Source organism: Rhea pennata, chromosome 11 (assembly GCF_028389875.1).
Source record: "Rhea pennata isolate bPtePen1 chromosome 11, bPtePen1.pri, whole genome shotgun sequence".
Classification (NCBI taxonomy): domain Eukaryota; kingdom Metazoa; phylum Chordata; class Aves; order Rheiformes; family Rheidae; genus Rhea; species Rhea pennata.
The window spans coordinates 16,068,949-16,091,131 of NC_084673.1; the positions used below are offsets into that span (position 1 = coordinate 16,068,949).

The 22,183-nt window shown below is 42.1% G+C and overlaps 1 protein-coding gene across 2 annotated transcripts in view; it reads right to left on the reverse strand.

Moving 5' to 3' along the window:
• Positions 1–22,183, reverse strand: part of IL1RAPL2 (interleukin 1 receptor accessory protein like 2) — a 376,004-nt gene that overhangs the window by 204,565 nt on the left and 149,256 nt on the right. Inside the window, exon 1 of one of the 2 annotated variants that reach the window (XM_062584648.1) lies at positions 6,591–6,633. The exons of the other annotated variant lie outside the window; for it this stretch is intronic. Within the exon in view, the coding sequence (XP_062440632.1) occupies positions 6,591–6,630 (40 nt within the window). The 5' untranslated portion in view covers positions 6,631–6,633. Of the gene's footprint in view, positions 1–6,590; positions 6,634–22,183 lie in introns of those variants that run through there. 2 annotated transcript variants of the gene reach the window in all.

Below are 22,183 nucleotides of genomic sequence, written 5' to 3' on the forward strand. Positions count from 1 at the left end.
ATGGTGGTTAATGGTTTTTCATTTGTTTCCCAGACAAGAAACAGGCTCTTTTGCAAGCTGGCCAGGAGGTCCAAGCTCTCCGGGAGGCTGCCTACACGTGCTCACCACCTCTACACCTCTTCTCGGTGCTTTCAGCCCTGACAGTGTGCTGCAGGTAACGGGATCTGAATCCACAGCAATCACAGCCTTGCTACAAAGAGCAACCAGGATGAAGTACCACTGACTGGGGAATACCAAACAGGGAAAGAAAATGAGGAATGAGTGTGAACAAATAAAAAGGAAGCAAATGAGTACTTATGGATGCTCCTCACGAGGCACTCTCCATGTCTCACTTGAACCTTGTGGCACTCCACCTCAAACGCACATAAGCCTGCGATTTAATATTTTCTCCAGTTCAGGTAAAACAAGAATTCTTCCTGTATCATTGTAATTCAAAAACACAGAAATGCCCTCTCCTGATGCTTTTCACAAAGCACAGGTCAATTTTGGCTGTTTCATCTCTATTATACGTTGCTATCTCTAGAGTCTGTGCATAATGCTGGAGTTCCTCCTGGCATGAAGGAAGCTGTCATCCTGCCTTAATAAAACTCCAATGGTGAAAGCTAAAAATTGATTGTAGTAACCAGAAACACTGAAATTTCTGAGTTGTATCCTGACAGTCTGGAATTCTAGTTTTGAAATTTATGTTTTTGGTAGAGAGGAGATGTAATATGCAGATCACATCTTCCGGGTCCCAGCAGGGGTAGCCTTTGGGTGCAGGAAGACCATGGGTTGGTCCTATTTTAGCCATTATCTTAAGCCCTGTATCGCATGACAACAACAGATTCTCTGAGACTCCAGCCATGTTTGAGCTGGTATTGAAGCCTACAAGGGAATTCCCAGTTTAACAACTCAAATCCTCCCTCATCCTTTGCAGGTACTACTGAACGTTGCAACTTTGATCCATTTTTAGGTTTCTACTAAGATTTGCATGACTTTGATAGATATGATTCAGGCTTATAGGCAAAAAACGTAGATATTTATGGCTGGGATTTTTAAAAGATTCAGGCATCCAACCCCATTGGAATACTCAGCCTACAAATCAGAATGCTATACACAAAATGCTATAGTCCACCCTCATAAGATCGTACTTTTCAGCATCCTTAACATATCTGCATTTTAGCTGTATTTTTACTTTTAAAATTCAATACTAAACAGAACAAAATGACTTTGCTCTATAATGCTTATTGATATAAAAAAACAACATTTCTAAGAGGATTATCCAACTTTCACGTATAAAATTAAGTTTTCTTATTCACATTTGTCTTGGAGTATTTTTAAATGAGCCTGTTTCTATCACAACGGCTTTGCGCAGTGAAGTTTACATATGAAAGACCAACTACAGGCACACAATGAAACGCGACAGCGGTAAACTTCCAGTGAGCTGCAAGTCCTACAAGTTACAAATACACCTTCAAGAAGATATGGCATATGCAATTACTCCCCAGAGGCAAATGCAAACTTGAAAGAGGTCTCCTCTGAGCTTCTTTCACAATTACTACACAAAAGCAGAGGTGAAAAGCATTTCTCCTGCAGATGCATCTCCCCAAGAAAAGAGAATTACACCTCCATCAGGGGGAACGTGTAACAAACTTCCAGATAGTCTAAAAGAAAAAAAAAATAGGGCAATTTTAAGCAGGAAAAATACTTATTGCTTCTACCTAACGTCTAGACATTACAATTAAGAGTTAAAAAAATTCACTTTCAAAGCTAAAAACAGAATGTTTCAACTAGACAAATATAAAAGAAATAAATGAAAAAAAATGCTCATGTAGGGTTTTAAGCAATGGTCTGGATACTTCAGTTTGACACCTCAAAATACAGAATTCAGCTTGTGCTGCATCCTGCACGACAAGGAAGGCAGGTTGCATGGGATACATGTGATGAGGTTATCTGCTCTCCCAGTACCAGCAGAAAGAACTGGAGTCTGACGCTACCTCCTTAAGCCTGGCCCAAATTAAATTGTCCTAGAAAAACTCCGTTATCAATATGAAAGACAACAACGACCCTGATCTTTTAATAGAAATATTTACTCAAGGGCCCCTGCTCCTGAGCACGGAGGGATAAGCAAGCTGGGCACGCGGCGGCGAGCGCGGGCTGGCCCACCACGTGGCCAACGCACGTGTATCCGCACAGAGGCTGCCGGCAAGCAAGGACCAGCTTTATGAAGGCAAGAATAAAAACGTTGCCCAGGTAACTCTGATATTATATGGGTAAAGGCCATGCAAAAGAGACAGAGGAAAGCTGACAGTGCTGTTATATTACTCAACATGAGCCCATGGGAGCTATAGTCATATTTTCCACTGAATCGCTAAATGCAATATTCCTTAAGGCTGTAACCATCACATTTTCAATGCCAATTTAAAAACTAAATAAACAAATAAATAAATAAAAAAATCAGCAGGGTGGACTTAATTAACTCGTAACAGAAGAAATGCATTTTCTTCCAGTAATATTTTCCAAAGACATACTTTCAATCTATATTTAAAATGGTTTTAGAAAATCATGTATAGCTCAATAAAACCCAGGCGTGTGTGTGGTTTTTTTTTGTTTGCTTGGTTTTTTTTGGAGAAAAATGTGCAGTCAATAGTCTCATCTTCAAACAGTCTCTTCCAGAGAGGAGAGGAGAAGGAGAACAGAAAAGAAACTTCGGTTGTCCCTGGCATTTGCAATAGAGTCAGTTTATGTAAAATTAATGATTTTCTTGGGGGCAGAGATTCCTGCAGTTAAATTGTCCACAGAGCAATTTAACCTGTTCCAGACTCATAAGATAACACAACTCTCGGGAAAAAAAAAAGCAGAAAATTTTCTATAGCTTCAGTATTATCATGCATTAAAAAAATTATGTATAGAGTAACTATAGTTCAGATATTTATTTCTGACCATAAACTTTTCTAGCTCATGGGCATTAAACCTCTACAAAGGCATCAAAAGCAGCAACCATGCCAAACATAGCTGGCAAATTCACACAGACAGTTTTCTAAAACTATCCCCTCCTTTTCAGGCACGACATGATAGTCTTAGGTATTATGCACTAATCCACTAATCTATGTCATCTGGGAAAGCAGCGAGCAGAAAAGCAAGCTGAATAAATAAAATAACTAACTTTTATAGAGATGAAAACCTTACTAGACTAAGTTTCCTAGGGAAAAAAAAAAAAAAAAAAAAAAGAGCAATGAAATCAGAACTCACGGAGGTCCACTTGAGGAAATAACAGCATTAGCACTTCTCTGTATACTGCTAAACGGGATATCGTACCTCGTATCCTTACACACTTGGACCTCCCGGAGGAGCTCTGCCAGGGGCACCCGGGAGCCACGGAGGGGCCCGGCGGCAGCCCCGGGCCCAGCCTGCGCCCCTGCAGAAAGCGCGGCCCCGCTCAGGGCGGGAGGCTCCCGTCCTGCTTTATGCACGTACAGTTCGCTTTTGGAATTAAGACTAAAAGCAAGCAAGGATTAAAGAAGCAGTATTTTAACACATGTCAAAAAAACTGTATCACTTCATTCTTTCAGGACTATTTTGTGTTAGAGGGGTGTGTAAAGAGAGGGTAACCATTGGTCTTTTTTTTAATCCTAAGGAACAGAAGCTTTGAAGCCTTAAGTCAGCTTTCGGTCCTCCTAAACACCAGCAGAAAATGATCCACCATCTCCCCCGGAAAGACAGGTTCCTTCTGAAGAGTGGTTAAGATAAAGACTAATTTCCGGATCTTACTACCCTCTCCCCTGGGAAGAGGAAGAACTGAAACAGTACAGCGGCATTAGTGCTTCCTGAAGGCACAGTCTAACTGTCAGCCTACCCAAAACACAGGCTCAGCTCCCAGCTCCGAGGGACCTTGACCTGGTTAAGAAATACACACTTTCAAACCCAGAAATGCAGTCAGGTCACTTCATTCAACATCCATTAAACAAACCATAAACACATGTCAGCTGCTCTTTAGAAATGATCATAGTTAAAGCCTCAGAGTGAAAAGAAGAGGCAAGAATCTAGACATATCTCACTTAAACATCAGTCATCGGATTTCCCACTTTATATCCCACTCTGCCCCCACGGAAGCCAACAGGTGTCTGATACCGCCCTGGAGACGAGGCCTCACAGGCTGGGGCAGCTCCGGAGCTGCCGGCCCACGCTCGCGCGCTCAGCTCTCGGCGCGTTTTATTTTACACGAGACACAAATACATTACTGAGGTTATCTCAATATTGGTGAAAAACCTGCACAGGTGGAAAGGTTCATTACGAGAAAATCATCACAAATACGCTGGCATTACCACAGCGTTTTGGATTCTGTTTGATTTTCTCCGTTTTTACATTACACAGATCAGTCTGTGTAAATTTTAAGCCATGATAACCTAAAATGAATAGTAATGTAGACACCTATTATAATCAAAACTCCATGCCATCTGATTTCTGTCCATACTAAACCATCCAGCAACCATCCCTTCTCCCTGTCAATCACAAATCAAGAGATGAAATTTTACATTTTAGTGCAGTCCAGCAATGAAATCAGTTGGATTATTTTGCAGATACTGGAACAGTTGAGGATGGCCGAACCACAGGCCAAAAACTCTCCCAAGTAAACACTTAACTGAGGGTCTAAGGTCACAGAATTTCAAACTTTCCCAATTAAGCAAGAAGTTCTCTTCTTCTGCTCCCACTTTAGCATAGGTCCTTCCTACCATGAAAAAAAGGCAAATTAGCAATAAAATACTAAGGCTGAATTCAGTTTGAAGGAGCATACAATTATGTGCACAGAAGTCAACAACCTCTCACAGGATGTACAGAACTAGTAGGAATATTGCACTGTAAAAATGTAGCATTTTCTGGTTTTGTTTTTTTATACAGACATCTTCATTTTAATCCGTGACACAAAGTCTTCATATTGCACAGCACAGCCAAATAAAAACTGTTAGTATCTTTAACTGGAGGAATTCACTCACTTGGGTGGCTGGATTTTCAACATTAATGTTAGATTAACACTAATTGCCTAATTATCATGAAAGGATCACAAGGAAAACAATTACGCAACCAAAGTTATACATCCAGAGCTGTAGTAGCTAATGCTAACAGAAAGACTATTGGAGATAACACTAATCACTGACAATGTTTAAAGCAATCTGTAATTCTTAAAGAATTACAGAATGAGAACAGGGGGGGATGACGCACGACATATGAATCCACCTTGTTTTCTGTAAGTTTTTTTACTTCATCCTCCAGCAGATCTAATGCTGCTATTTAGGTCTAAGAAAACCCAAATGTTTACTCAACCCTTCTGTATCTACTGCAGTGTTTAGCTGCAGGGTATCAGTCCATCCAGAGACATGCCAGGTGAGGACGAAGGACGGTTTGTACCTCCCAGCCATCACCGCCGTGCTATCAGCACGTGCTGGAAACCAGCTCTCTGGGAGCCACTGCACGCTTTATTCTCCAGCACGTCTCCCCTTTTCTCCAACAAAGTCCTGTGCAGGAGCTTTTTGTAAATACAGATTTGCTTCACTCTCAGAAACCCTCACCTCAGGCAAAGCCAGGAGCTTGCGTGGGCAGGGCGAGCCAATGAAGTGGTGATGTGATGGATAAAGGCAGGGCTGAGCAAGTCCTGCAGACAGTGACAAGTGCAATGACAAACACCCTGGGCTTCGGCTTGTTTATCAGACAACACGGTGGGACTGGACGTGAAGTGTTGGGGGCAAAGTCTCCAGCGGGGGCTCATGTCCAGCAAGGGCAATGCCAGAGTAGAAGAGCACCATCCTCTGGGAAACTGGGGGCTGGAAGCTGAGCCCAACTCGCAGCATCCCCTTTTCAGTCCAAAATCTGTGCAAGAACCTGAACTGCCGAATTCAAAGCACTCCAAGTTAATTCCCACAAGGAGCTACCATGATTCAAAGTGAGCAATTTGAATGTTGGGGGTGTTACGATGTTCAGGAGCTACCCACCATCCATTACTTTTAGTACTGTGTTGGGAACAGTGCCTGGGGCTAAAATAATTTGTCTCCACACCAACCTGAGTTCAGGGCTAACAAGCTGATTATTGATGTGCACTTAAGTCATTCTGATCTATTTGAAACTTTAAGATTCCATTCAGATCCCTTTGTTAATCCCAAATTATTGACAGCTGAAGGATAATTAATCCATCACGGCTTGGAAAAGCTACAAGGTTTTCTATATTCCTTTCCAATCACTTGGTGATTGTAGTATCCTATACAACAATTTTTATAATTTTATCAGAGTCTTTCACCTTCTGTTTCTTAATTTTAAGATACTGAGCAATTCCTTGATTTAGTTCCAAAACAAAAGCTGCATTCATTGAACTCTGACACCTTTCAGCTAACCTCCACCAAATACAATTTACTTAAAAACCTAAACCTATCTAGCTGGGCTAGATAAGAGGCTTGCAGTAAAAGCTGCTTTGTAAATAAACAATGTACTCTTTCATTTGAAAAAGGTAAGAGCTTCACTAAGGAACCAGAGGGAACCTGTACTCTGACTCGATACAACCAGAAGAGACATATCAGTACATTCATCCAAAGGGTTCTGCTAATTAAAACCAAATGACTTACAAATTGAGCAGCAGTTTAGCTTGGTTTGAGTAGGCAGCATGTGACTCTCTGCTTTCAGTTCTTGAAAATGTGACAGACATAACAGACAGACGTTAAGTAAGAAGCCAGTGCCTCCACAATGCATTTAGGGCCAAACTTCAGTTTCCTTGTCACTGCACTGTGATTACAAAAAAAGATTATGAATTGGTTGGAATTCTTCTCCCTGAACATATTTCTAGCCAAATTAGAACTTTTCTGATGGACATCAAATGTAGTCCTCTAATGGAAGAAAGTCTCCTAGACCTGACTGGGCTTCCTGTGAAAGTTGCATCTGGACCAATCGGAATAAAAAATACAGATTTTAAACTTGATGCTGCAAAACTACTTTAATATACTTTAATATAGTCAGAAAGCACTGACTGCATTTATAGTTCTTGGAATATTTAAAATGCAAAAGAATTTCTTTTTGACACCATGAATTACAAAGAAAAAAACATCTCTCTTCCTCAAACATGCATGCACGCCAACCATACTATTATAGCGTATTTGGTCCTGTGTTAAAATACCACAAAGATAGCAACCGTATGAATGAACCACTACAGAGAGATGAATTGGAGGTAGTAATAACCTTAACTACTTATTAGTAGTACTTTTCTTAGAAATGCTTGAAGTTCCTGTATAGATAAGATGAATTCTGAGGTCTAGCAAACTATTTCAGATTAAAAGTGTTCACAAGTAGTTATAACCCAGTTCTGACCACCTCTAGCATAAATTTCAGGTATTCAGTGCCTCTTGATATTTGACCTTTCATAAAGACGAGCTCTCGATGTGCCCTGAAAACTGTGTTGGAAATACATTACACATGACAAAAATATTAAATAAATTCCATCTTCTCCAAGCTTTCAAAAAGTAAAAAGGGAAGAAAGTCAGTTTTAAAGGAAAGTCAATTGAAATCCTTGGAAAATTTAGGAGTTAGGTAAGAAGAAGAAAAACAGAACTGCCTTTCACACAAAATAATTTTTTATGAAAGCTCCAGAGTCATTTAATTTTCTATCAAGTTTTTAGGACACCACAGTAAAACTGTTTTGGTTGTTATACCAACATCTCTTCCCCTCCTCCGCCTCCCCTCCCCCCAGAAACTCCCAATTGCACACGCTCATTTACAAAGCTCCGGTGATATCCCTGCTTCACTTCTGATCCTTAAGAAACATTCCACGTGCAGAGCCCTTTCGTGTTGCCTACTATCAAGTAAAACGCAGAGTTATTCGTTATCATTAGAGACCTGCTAGAGATGCTTCGGGAGGCTTGTTTCTGTGGACACAAGTCAATTTGCTGAAAAGAAAGGAAATTATCCTCTTAAAGCTCTAAAAGTGAAGCTGGTATCTATCTCACTACCTGGTGTATTTAAAAAATGAGCTCATTTAATTAGTCTTCTGTGTGACTACGGAAAAGGAGCAGGACAGCAAGGATAGGCACGTACGCAGGAAGCTCGGTAACAGCAACCACCTCAGCACAGACAGGAAAGCTGAGCGCGGCACAAAGGACGCCCGAGGCGGCTCCTGCGCCGGGCCGCGTTCACAAGCGACACTCCGCCTCCTGCGCCAGACCCACGCGTGGCGCGCTTCCTCGTCGCCGGGCCCTGCCCGACGGGGACGAGCAAGTTCGCACACTGGGATCTGCTATCTGTCACCCCCTTCCTTCTGGTCACAGCCAAATATACCAACGACAGAGACTAAATTATAATTGAAAAAACAGCAACTTCCCAAATCAGAGGTGACTGTTACACAAATCAGAAGGGGAAGAAGGAGTAATTCATTCTGGCACCCTAATTAATTATCACACAAATTGCTTATTGATTTCCTTGTGTTCATGCTGATACTTTATGATGTACTCTCATTTCACACAAGCTTCTCACAGAAGGGGAGACACTGGCAGACCCAGCAGAAGCAGACGCACAGGGGGATGCCAGGTCTGCATTCCCACAAGGGCCACGGCACATCCATCCATTCGTGGCACTGAATCTCAGCAACAAGAAATGAGGTTGTCCAACACGTAAAGGCTATATTTTAAAGTAATAATCTCCCAATGAAGCAACCTAGCTCGTGCTGGCAAAGTAGCCAAATTCCCAAGGTCATCTTTGCGCCACTTCAGCTTCTTGAAAGCCTCCTGCATCAGGCAATAGGCTGGATTCCCAGAGAAGTACCTAACAGAACATTTTCTAATTATAGAATTAATTACTGCTACAGAATAAACAGCAGAGGCATGTCACGCTAGAGGTAATGATTTGTACAATTAGCACTCTCTCATATCAAATAACCTTTTACAGCGATTCTTGAACTGGGAATTCATAATATCAGGAGGTTCACCTGTCATCATCCCTGAAATATTATGCCACTAGAATAGCCAAACTAAAACTGCTTACATTGTATCTCTAGAATAGTACAAATACATGCTGTTTAGGTTGTTGATTTTCTTTGGCATGTTCCAGGTACAAGGGAAGCAGCTTAATCACCAAGAATTTAGTCTGCTTTACTGTGTTTTGAGTGGGTAACAAACTGGTTTGCATGACCACAGAAAAAGTGCCTGTTCTTAAGATGACGGTACAGTAGATAAGCCACGATAATCAAGGAAAATTCTTGAGAACAGTGTCTTGTTTGCTTGTGCACAGGGAAATGGCTATGGTCTCATTTCCAGCACTTCACAGGTCCAGTACAATTGCCCTCATTACAGTGATAAAAGCAGCCTCTGAAGGTGTTGCTGTCTAGTAAAAGATCTGCCAAAGAGGAAGCACAAACAACCTTAGGAAGGGCATAGCATGATGCTCTCTTCTCTAGCACTGCTGAGGGGCTGGTCTCCAATTCTGCAAGCCAAAACCAGGCATGCATGAGCCAGCAAAACATTTAGGAAGTTCCATAACTGAACATGCAATCGCATGCTGGATTCAGATCCAAATCAGCAAAGCACTAACAGAATCTAAAACCAGGATCAGCGAATGGCCTATAACTATCCCATCAAAACTACCAGTAGCTCCTGCTATAATCCCCACCAAATACTTTGGATTCCCCTTAGACAAAAGCAGAGCCAATGTCTCTGGTGTCTGGTTGGGAGATCCTGGGATAGACCACGTTTTGGATAGCTCACACAGTGCTCAAACAGTTGCAAAGTAAAAGTGCTCGAAGAGTTGCAAAGTAAAAGTGACTCCAGTTTAGCAAGCCAAATTTTTGAAGGTTAGACAAGAAGCAACGAGATTTATTAAGATGTTGGCCCAGCTCGAGGACTACTCTGAACTTGGAATCTCCCCCACTCAGCTCTGATTATTTTCTCCATGAATATTTCCCCTCCCAGATGCACATCACCATGCCAGACATACCCAGGCTCTGCACTGAGTGGGAAACACGCTCAGAGCCAGCAAGAACGGAGAGGCTTAGAGCTAGCTGTCAAGGAGTGTCATGACACAACCACCACCATACAATCTCAGGTGAATGGATTTCCTGCCTTAGGAGCATTCTGGGCTCCCCAAAGGCTCACCACCCTTATTTGCCCAGTAGCAGCTCTGTAAATCTTGTAAACACAGACTTTTCTACAAGAGTACCAGTATTTGTTTTGGCAAGCTCAGAGATACAGTGAGGAACTGCCTCAATTCCGTATTTCTGCTGGAAGCTGACTTCTGACACTCATATATATACCTGGGGAGCAAGAAGCCATGTGAATCTCCTTAATGTAACATGCTCCCAAAAGGGATAATGCCAACAGTTGCCAAGGTAAGATCTGAAACAAACTGTGAGAATGACAACCCCAACAATCCCCAATATGAGATACCCTCCAAACTCACCTATTTCCATCTCAATCTGAACTGCGCACTTCTCTTCAGAATGTTTTGGCAAGACAAGAGAAAACTGAAGAATCTGACCAATTTACAAACATCTTGAGGCCTCTGAGCCCCCAAAACCCAGGTTATATGTGGAAGGAACCAGGCTTACTTGGTAGAGTATCAGTACAAAATGCAAATTTTTCTAACCATTTTTTCAGTAACTTCCAAACTTACCTGGACAATCTCACTGCTGCAGAGTTACCTAACTGCCTGTTACAGGAAGCATGTCTCGTCTTTGAGTTGTTCAATTAAATGGACTGATTTGTCAATCCAGCACTTCAGTTAAAGGCTTACACCACCGTAATGAGTACATAGACAATCATTTATAGCACTAGTTCTGAAGGAGTAATGCAACGGTGTTTGTAATGAGCACCATTAAAAAAACAGTTTCTTCGACAAAAAGACCAAAACCCCATGCTAGCCAAAGAAACAAATTGTTCTGGGACCAGCAGATCTAAAAGATTCTACTTTCTTCTGGATTTGATTTGATTCCCAGAAGTCTAATAAACAAGCTCATCCTTCAGTTCCCTTCTCGAGATGGGCCATTCACACCTGTACTTAGCAGTTGTTTTTATAAAATTTTAAATTTACCCATGACACCCCTCCTCCCTTGTCAAATGTAGGCAATGGATTCAAAAGTTTGGGGAAATAGGGAATGATGGAGAAACACATGCACAGAAGGTGACTGTGTTATCCTCATTCCTTTAAGGAAGCAGGCTAAAAATGGTCAGAGAAAACAAACCAAAAGAATACAAGCTTGTATTTTGTAGCTGAGGCTTCCTGCACAATGACAAGGGCAGATAACCACAGCAAACACATGTCATAGGCAGGACATCTCATATGTGAAACTGGCTGAAAGCACAGGTTCTTCAACCCTGAAGTTCCCCCAATAATTTTCTAACTGGTAAAAAAAAGATAGCTGGAGCCCAGGCCCCAACTATTCAGGGCACTGAGAAGTCCCCCATACATTGAACACTCAAAATGATGGTGAACTGCAAAAATGCGAGCAAATGCACGATAAGTGTACAGTGCCTTGCTAAGCTCCCAAGGAACAGCTTAAACGCTTACTTTGATACAAGCTTGAAAACAGCCTTTTCCCTCAATTCCATTCCACAAACAGATCCTCTAGGACTGAAGAACTAAATTAGTTACCCCAAATTAACGCACAAACCAGCCATAAAGATGGGAATAACTAAGGAGTTAAAAAAAAAGAAAAAAGAAAAAGAAAAAAGAAAAAAAAACAGAAAGAAAGAAGAAAAAAAAAAGGGAAGTTAAGCTCCAAGGGAAGCAGGTACATGAACAGAATGGCTTGTTGCATTTTATGATGGATATCTGGATCAAACTAGCAGTTCTAATTCTGAAAAGTGATGAAGATTAGAGTATGCTTTCCTTGTTCCAGAGGAAAACATAAGTAATCTACTTAAATGAAAATCAATTTTAGATATTCCTCTATTACGCTTTATGGCCTGTGAAGTTCTTTTCTTTTCATACTGTTATGTGAATGGTATGTAATTCCTACACTGATGACAGATTTTCTTTTAGAAAAGTAGTGAGGGTCTTAACTTTTTAATATAAACTATTCCTTGGGAATCATTAGCTGCTATTGAAGCTGTTCAATTCAAAGAGTTATATCTCTCATTCAGAAAACTTTAAATGACACTAATCGGACTCAGCTATTTTTATTATTAATGTACAACAATGCTAATCTGGCATGACTAGAGTCTTTAGCCAGAGTATTAAGGGCTTCTTCTCCCTAAAGTGGGATTTAATAATAAAAATTAACATTTTTGCATAATCTGCTTAAGTGTGCTGCATTTGCTGAAGATTAGGTCCAGTATTTTACTCTCTTTTCTGATCCCCTGTACAGACATGCACATCCTAAAAATGAAATGATGCAAGTTTGGGAGCTAATGGAAGCCTATTTTGGTGTGTTTTTTCAAAGACGCATCATGCACTATGCAATAACACAATCTCTGGGGTAATCCACCCCTAAACCTCATCAGTTACATAATCGGAAAGCAGCTGTAGATTTTCACGTCACTTTACATTTTAAAAGATCCAACAGAGCAGGCGTGTGGCGGCCGGGCCTCTTAAATGCGGCCACACTACCAGCACAGGCAGGCAGATCTGCACCAGCACTGGATCTGGCCTCAGGCCGTAACGGCTTAAGCAGAGGAAGAAGCAAGTCCAGTAGGTAGATGCTTGCAGGGGAGACTAATAAATTAATACACTGAATTAACCTGAATATGCACTTATTTTATCAGTGACTGAAGCGTTATGAGAAATAAACTGAATCAGACATTGCATATAAACTGTAATCCAGGCATGTTCAGGAGCCTACAGGGGCATAGCCACAAAAGCGCTGAATTAGGTGTGAAATACCTTTATACCTCTTAATTGGGCTGTTGTGGCTGAAGTATGATCAGACTCACACAGTAACATCCACTCCAATCAGAAACAGTGCAAAGAATTTCAACGCCCTTCGCTGTCCGAATTTGACTAGTCAAAGATAAGAAGCAGGCAACAGATCTCTTACGTCTGTAGAAATTATCCTGTTGGTGTTCGAGTTGTTCTCCCCCTACAAAGCACACGGACACCTCCTGCTGTTTCCAAGGACGGAGGTCAGAGCCGAGCCTGCCAGGCACCTGGCGAGCAGTCGACTTCCCCTGCCCCTCGCAGTCAGCAGGAGTCGCGCAGCCGATTCTCCATGCAGCACTTTGAAAAGGGGCAATTGCAGCTGGGGCATCGCAGGCCAGAAAGACTACTAGATCTTAGTAATTTAGGCCTTGTCCCAAATGGACCAGACCAAGATCTGTGCTAAGAAACTATTTATAAGTAACTGTACTAAGAAACTCAGCCTCAGTGGGCACCTGGCAGGAGCTCTGAAGCAAGCCCACGAGCAGCTGGCCACTTCCCTTCCATTGCGCCTGAAACCGATTTTTGCCTAGAAATATTTCTAGGCATAAAGTTTTATGGTCTTTTAATTTATTTCAAACTTAAAAAAATGCATGCAATTTTGAAATGTGTTTTAATCTGTGATGAACCAACACAAAAGCTTGAGCGCACGCATGATACACCTTCTGAGAGAAGAGGAGGCTCTAAGCTAGCAAAGGGCTGTGATGGTGTCAGCACGGTGGCCGGGCATCAGGTACAGGACACGGCAGCTTGCCATGCAGTTAATACAGCGTAATACTGTGTCATTACCACAAAATCTCATTCAAGTTTATCTAAAAAAAAAATCTAACTAATTTTAGCCAAAGGGTGAAGGAATTTGTGTCTAAATACACAGGAATACTCACTTGCCTCCACAAATCCTTGTGAGCCAGCTGCAGTCAGCAGCTGCGACCACTTGCTCAGGTTGGGGCAATTCCCTTTAAAGTTGTATTCTCTCTTTCAGAAACAGGTCGCACAGCTTTGTTTTTAAGGGGAAAGGGAGTGAAAGGGCAGATCCCTTCCGTAACCACAAGCAGTTTTCTGAGGGTAACTCAGAGCTCCGGCTTACATTACCCAGGATGGATGAAGTGTTTTTACATCCCCAGCTCTCCGCCTGCTCCAGCTCAGCCACCTGTGCGACACTGCTGAAGCGCTGCAAATTACAGTCTGGCATAGTACGGAAAAAAGAAAACGATGCTGCCCTGCATTAACGAGTCAGGCTGTAAACCGACTTGTCAGGAGCTGTCGGTGATAACTACGTTCATAGCAGCTTCAGGAAAACAGGCAGCCCGGGAGGGGAGGGGAGGGGAGGGGAGGGAAGAAGAGGGGACGGAGACTCCGCTGCTTGCACCACGGCAAAAGCAGGCTCCCCTCACCAGGCGCCAGAGAAACCCTGCGAAAGGCACCGCTGCTAACCCCGATGGTTAGCAGCAGCATGTGGTTTTGCTCCTCCGCTTATGCAGCTACTGTCCAAACCCGACGGGGCTCCAAAGCTGCCGTCACTCGAGCCCTTCTCCCGAAGTCCTTTCTGCCCAACGCCACCGTCCTGCAGGAACGGAGCACGGCACGGCACCTCACGTCGACAAGCAGTGCCGAGGGAGAAAACGCTGGCTTTGGGAGGAGAGAACTTCTTGCGTTAATAAGATAGAGCATTTGAAACAGTGATACTTTTTATCATATTCTTTTAGCATTAATTTTGGCTAACACAGTGCGACAGTCTCTAATATGCTCAGTCTTTCATACACTACTGGTAACAGCTAACACTGATTCAATATGATTCTGATGTGATAGGATGGGGGGAAATTGTTGATGTGGTAAAAGAGAAATGCTAAGTACTCTTCAGTAGACTTTTCATGTACCAGATTCAGGTCTGCTAATAATTTTCAAAAAATCAGATATTATTTCACTATATAAATGAATACGTACCCTGATCAAGGCACTTCTGTTTTTTCTTTTATCCTCTAATAACTCTTTACAAAGCAGCTTTTCCCAGTTCACATTATTACCAAAATTCTTCCCATTTTCAGCCACCAGAACAGGAGGTAGTACAGTAATTGCTGCACTAGTATTGCATTTGCTATAAAGGCTCCCTCTTGCCACTTGATATTCCAGTGCTTCCATACCCAAGCCCCCTCCTGCCCACAGCATTACCTCCTGAGGTCGTATTTAGTCGGTTTTCCAGTGTGGCCTCTATAACCTTTCCAGATCCGCTGCTCTCCAGACACGGTTCTCCATCAAGTGCAAGCTATAGTCCTTCCTCCTAGATGTATGACCTGAACTCTAGATCACTTTAAAATCCACGCTGTTCAAATGAACCCAGTCTACTGTGTTAACTAACCTGCCATCATTATTTACCACTTCGCGGGTTTCTAACCCTTCTACAAACTTTATCAGAAGAATTTTTCATTTTACTTTATGCTAGATCACTGAACATTTGAAGAGCAGTAGAATATTCCAAGTGACTATTTCTTCCCTTTACCTTTTGGACCATTTTGAGAAAAGCAAAAAACTCATATTTTTCTCATCTGTAATTCGTTTGCTATAGCCTGTGATCTGAAATATACTCCTCCATTAAACTAAAGAATACAGCTGAAAGAACTTTTAATTTGAATTTGGCAAATTAACCACAGCACAGAATCCTTCAAGCAGGACATCACATCACCAAAAATGTCACGTTACATTTAATTTAGTGAATACATTAAAGCAAGGCTTGAATATTTCAACAAGATTTTTTCAGAGCAGGATCAACTGTGAAGATATAGCTGTAACATTAATAATCCTGGGAGCGTATAGTGCATCAGAGTCATACGCACAGAATGTAGACTTTGTATTTCTAATACTATCAAAACAATTACCCGTCATTAATATTTATGTTCATAGAAAGGTAGGATCACAAGAGCAATATCCCTCCGGTTTCCCTTTTTTCTACGCCATAGCAAAGAAAACAGAAAAAAAATACAGACTATTTTCATACCTTATTCTCAGTCTGGGAATATAGCAAATACTGATTAGCAAAGGGACTAATGTTACTGAAGAAATGGGACCCTCCATTTCTGCAGATTACAAAGGATATTGTTTGATTTTTTTTCTTCTTAATAAGGCCCTTGCTGCATTAAGAAAATTGTTATTCAAAAATCAACTGGACAAAACTTACACTGACTATAATGAGCTTTGGCTCAAATCCTGTGCTGATCTGCTTTAATCCACAATAAAATTTAGAAATGCAAAGAGCTCTGTATCGGTGCATGTGACACTAAAGTCAGGTTGAAAGCCTCAAATTCAACTGGTAAAGTTGATACATGTCCAGCAACACTGTAAGGTATGGAAAGGAGATCTGCTCATTGGTATGAACATTGACTAATCCATCCTAAAAAGATTCTACTAATTTCTGCTATATTTGACAACTAACAATTTTTTGATAAGAAAGCTTATTAGGAAACCTGTGAATCACAGACACACCTGCTTTCTCTCCAGGTATCAAACCCATACACATATTGCAGTCACACGTAAAGTATGTAACAGCCTGGCAGCAGAGAAAGATCTTTCATCTTAATTACAGATCTCCCAATGTATATAATGGCCAAGACTCTATTTGTAGTTGTTAAATATTTGCAGTAATTAGCCAATAAACTGTCTATGTGGCCCTATCTCTTTCTCCTTCTGGTTTCCATCCTAAAATCTGACAGGCCATCACTTACCATGGCTGGTCTTCTACCAAAAGTTACTTCTATACTTCTAAACTTTGTAGTTTTTTTCCTTGATGAGTAAAGACTTCAGATTTATCTCCATGTGTTGTATGCCATTTAAAAATTCTTATATTTAACTCATTACAAGCCATTGTAGAAGAAGAACAGGAACTTCAGACTAGCCTGACCAGACAGAGGATGACAGCCAGCAAAACAGAACTGCCATTTGTATCGTGGTAGCCTGAAAAAAGGCAATGCAGATGCAGGCCCAGCTCTGCTAAACGGTACATAGTTGTGCAACTGGATGCATAACCAGATGTCCTCAGAGCAGGATGAGATTTATCTCGGAGAGGTTTAGAATAGACCTGCCTGAAGCGAGAGGGCACAAAAAAAGTACAGATGATGAACTAAGATAGGAACGTGGCACATAAAGGTGATCTCACAAGTCCCCAAAGCAGAGATGTGTCTCCAGGTCCTCTGTTGCTAGACAAGGGAAGTCTCATAGAAAGTGTAGATGATGGGTTTTCCTAAATTAATTACAAAAAATCTTCCTCAGAAAAACCCTTTCAATCCTATATCTGGAAATCAAGTAGCCCCAGGCTCTAGCTTTCTGGATATTTTTGCTCCCTCCTGTAAAGTTAATAGCAGGAGTGAGTAGGTTTTAGGGAGAAAATCTTTTGTCCATAAGCCTACTTGTCCACAGCAGGTAAGAAAACTCCACAAGTGTGACTACCACAATGGCCAAGGAAGTAAAGAGTCTAAACTAATAAAGAAAAATGCCATACAAAAAAGGCTTAAAGCATAAAATCCTGCATAAGAAAAGAATTGAGAATGTCTGGGCATATTCTTTCATCATAAATTAATGTTAAAAATATTGAATGTTCTGAAAAGCAACATGAAGTTTTCACTCTTGAGTTGATTTAACCAAATGTAACAACATATTAGTCATTCTAACTCCCACTCTCAGAAATACTTTATTCACCCTCTGAAAAAAAGCAAAATAGAGATCCATTTTTTGGATTTGTGTAATTTCATTTAATTGTTATTTTATTTGTCAACTCTAATTAGTGGGCTTATTAGCTATCTTCTCTTCTAGTATTCATTGAACATTTGGTCTCCTTTCAAAATGTATTCTGATGGCAGGCCTGGGATGAAGATGACCCTTCTGTGGACATCCACAGAGAAGCAAGCCTACCTTCATGAGATGGTTGTTTTCCCCATTTCAGTGGGAAAATTCAGACATATGAGTACCAGAGAGGGGAGTACCATATGATGCTAAATCTGGATTGCACCTGAAACACACTGAAATTTGAAGAATTTTTGGACCAGGTTTTTGCAACACAAAGCAAGAAGAACCCACATAGGATTTCTGGATGACAGGAAGCCACTGCCTGGAAAAGTGCACAAAATAAAGTACCTGAAAACAAATATATGTGGAATGGTAATAAATATAAGGGGTGCGATACAGCTAGATAGGAGAACAGCAATAGTTTTCACCTCTTTGTCTGACTCATTGACAACGGCCTGGTTAATGTCTTTAAATTGTCTGGGTTTTGACAAGTTGGACCAAGCTGAAGGTGGTATGCACAGCTCGCTTCTTCAGGCCTATCAAGGCTGAAGAACGGTGACTTGGAATTAGGGACAGAATTTCCCAAACCTAATGAGCTTGCACCCATAAAATCATCTAAAAGAATGGCCAAGCTGGCCTTTCACATGATGACTATGAGGCCTATAATTTGTTCTGACAAGAAGATAGTTTCTTCAATAAAGCTAGTTGAAACAAGTAGGAAGGTAAGTAACTGAAAGCAAGTCACAGTGGGAATTACTGGCAGCTTGGAGCTCAACCAGTTGTACCCTTTTCTAATGTATAGACTGCAAAAGTCAAATTTTGCAGGCCTCGGGTCCTCTCTGATTGTGCCACTGGGAGCTAAATAGGTTGTCCAGCACTTGAAGAGGCTAAGAGGGACTGACTTCTCACTCCTTGAAGCTGCTTCTGCAGGGAAGAGGCTGCATCCAGGGCTCCCCTCTGCGCTCAGCCCTGCCCCACAAGGACGCCTCCTGAGCTGCCCTGAGCAGGGTCCTGCTGCTGTCTTGAGGCAGCTCCGGCAGCCCAACACGCGAGGTGCGGCGCAGAGCTGCAGGCACTGACCTCGGGTGCCAAGCAGCTCCTGCGGGACTCCAGGGCCGCCGTGAGGTCCTGGGGTCCAGCCTCTCCTTTAGAGCATGGAGGACAGGAGCAGACTAACAGTCCCCACTGCAGCCTCCTAAAAATGCACCAGGTGTCTCCACTCAAAGTCCATCAACACTCCAGTGTTTACAACAGGCGGTCTACAGAGTTAACCGAGTAAAATGTAATGGCCTTCCTATTACGTGTGCATTAGCAAATATTTGTTCCACCGTTCCAAAAATAGGGTTTTAAAGCATCATTACTAAGATCATAATCTCAGCCTTTAAGAAAAATCAATAGTATATTCACTTCCTTAAGTTAATACATTTACTGTGCAGATTGCCAGTACTTCATTTCCAAGAGCTCCACGTGAATATTGATATTTGAACTATACAGATGTAACTTTATTTACCGTAGAAAAGTATATTAACAGTGATTTATTTAAACTCTTTACCAAAGTGGCGGTTCAGTTTAGTCAAATACCAAAATACTTGGGTTATGCTTGACTTTAAATTTTGAAAACTCAACCCCAGGGTTTATCAAGGACTGCATTTATCAAGGTTATTATCACTAAAAGTTTACATCACGTAGGGCAGCTACGCTGACATTACGGGCTGAGTGCCCAGCAGCAAACCTTTACCAGCTGACCGTGACTGCCCCCACACTCTGCACCCTGGGCCGCAGACTTAAAAACGCCAAGTTTTGCACCAAAAGCCCCAGGATGAAAACCCTCTCATATTGTCGAAGGGGGTAAAACACAGTGCTCTTTTCTGGTACAAAAAACCGCACACATCCCAGTCGCTATTGCGACGCCAGCTAGCATTACGCCCTTATTCCTCCTTTCGGTCCTCCCCCCGAAACCCGCTGCCTCGCTGACAGAGGGTGCAGGGTGGTTACGCGCCCTCGGCGAGGGCCGCAGGGCAAACCCAGGGCTTCCAGCAGCCCCTGGCGGCTTGGCCACGGAGAGGGTCAGGACAGCGCTCCCAAATTTGCTGCAGGCAAAACTAGCTCTTGCCATTCCTCTGAACTGCTGAAGCTCAGCTAAATCCCGCTGCAACTGAGAAAATGCTTAAGGTCCTCAGGGGTCCTCCCCTGCCCCTGGATATTGCTGCCCCCTTGTCCCCACCATAATGCAGTTTTCCCAAACGCTTCCTACCCTGCTCAGGTCAAAAACGGGAGCCGCAGCGTGTCACCACCCCGCCGCCCCGCAGCGAGCCGCTGAGGGCAAGGCCTTCTCCCAGCGAGGTGGAGGGCTCCAGAGTGTGGAGGAGACCTGCAGTGCAGCTCAGGAGCAGCTTCCCGTCATTTTTGTAGCACTCGCCCTTTGCTTTTTGCTTTCCTGATTTACTCAGCGCTGGTTAAGCCCCTGGCTTTACAGCTGCAGATCCTCCCTTACTTTTGCCTTAGACCTCCAGGCCCACCAGCTGGAGACTAGACAAAATCTGTCCAAGGAATTTTTGCTATGGGACACCACACTTGAATAGCCAGTAGCTACTCTGCCCAAGGGTTGAATTCACCATGCACCCAGGATCAGCGTAAATCCACTACTTTCACTGGGGGCATGAGCAACCTCAGTGCAGTGTGTCTGCTCCACACCAGGCAAGGATGGATTTGTCCTTGCACTTCCAAAGCAGCTGATGAGGTGGTCTGCACCACTCATCTGACATCCCGTACATGACACTGAAGACTTCTCCACAGCTAGTCATCCACCCTCCTCTCCGCCTCTTTAGGAAACTCTCTAAGGGCTCAACAGCGATTAGGAACAGTTGAATCCATGACCCGTGAGGCACAGCGTCGTGTGGAGCTTGCACTAGGGACAAGAGGAGCTGCCAGTTTTAAATAAACAAAAGCTTCCATTAGGAAAAAAGAGACTGATAAAGAAACATTCACACTGAATTACTTTTAAAATCTGTTCTCAGAAGCATAGGTGCAAGAAAGCAGTGGCAGCTGGAGGAAAGCCACTACATTGAACTAAGCATTCAGAATTATCTTTTGGAAAGAAATCTGTCCCATCAAACTGAATTTTTCTCATATGAACAAAAACATCCTCTTGACAGAAGCAGCCAAATAGAAGACAGTTTAAAAGAAAAAAAAAAGACAAACAAAACCCTTGTGACAGTTTGTCAAATAATTCTTTACCAATTCTTTGTGTCTGTACAGAGAGGTAGGTTCCTACACCTTTATTAGTTAATTCTCCCCGATCATACATTTTAAGTGATGTTCTGGCCAAAGATCATTTTTCCCAGGTTGTCAACACTTTTCGGTAAGTGAAATTTTTTGAAAATACTAGGAAGGACATGTGGAAATTAGAAATGGCTACTGTCTCAGCTGAAGTTCAACACATCATTTCACAGTGCTAACTCAAAGTTAAACACCTCCTCCTGTCTTCTATTTTGGCCCCATGACTAATGAAGTTGTTAGATTTTGAACTGAGGCCCATGACCTGTGCCTGCCTTCAATTAAACCTAATTAGCTTTCCTATTGCAATGTTGGTACCATACCATATACTCTTACAGGATGTCTGTGCTTTTCTCAGGTATTGCAAAGTTCACGAATCCCTGATACCACAAAAAAGACTATCTACTAATTTTCAAATGACCGTAGTATGAAAAACTTGCAAAATACCTACCTAAAACACGCTAAACTGACTCTGTCAAACAGCTGAGGCCAAAAGTTTAAGGCTATAGAAGAGGCTTTTAGATCTCATATGAAACCTGTAATGAATTTTCAAAATAGTATGTGTTTTACCTTAAATGTAAGTATTTACCTACAGTTTGGGGAACCCACTTCACATTGGTCTATTTCTATCAGCAAGCTAAATGAACAGTCTCCAGTTAATACAGGAAAAAAAACATGGAAAAAAAATCACATTTTCATACATAAAGTTCTAGTAAGTAAACCTAAACTTATACAACCCTTCTCCTTTATTTTCCTTGCAAACCCACCCCAAAGCTGGGATATGTCTCTAAGACGTCCCACCTGCAGACAGCTGCAGCACTTCTCTCGGTGATACTCTCTTGCAGTTTATCTCTGAGTGCACCTCTCTCCAGACTGAGTGCCTGACTCCAGACTAGTTGAGTGATCCATGCACAGCCTTCTCCAGGCCTCCCCAGCACTGTACCACCCTAACGAAGGCAAAGTGAGGGCTTTGCACGCGCCCCCTGCATCAAGGCAAATTTCAGCACAGATGGTTATCTTGATAGTTCACATTTAAGACATACTGATCTCAGCAATGATAATCTCCCCACAGGAATCATGACCATTTTTATGTGGTAATAAAAATGAAGAAAAAGACTTCTAAAAATCAGGTCTAACTTTGTCAACATGAATAGATTTTGGGAGCTTTTAAAAAGTGTGTATTAAGAACAAGATCAGTTGTAACAGCTTCAAACAAACCACCATAAAGCACTGCATAAAAACCTTTGAAGACCTTTTCAAGGCTCCTCCTCTGGCGTTG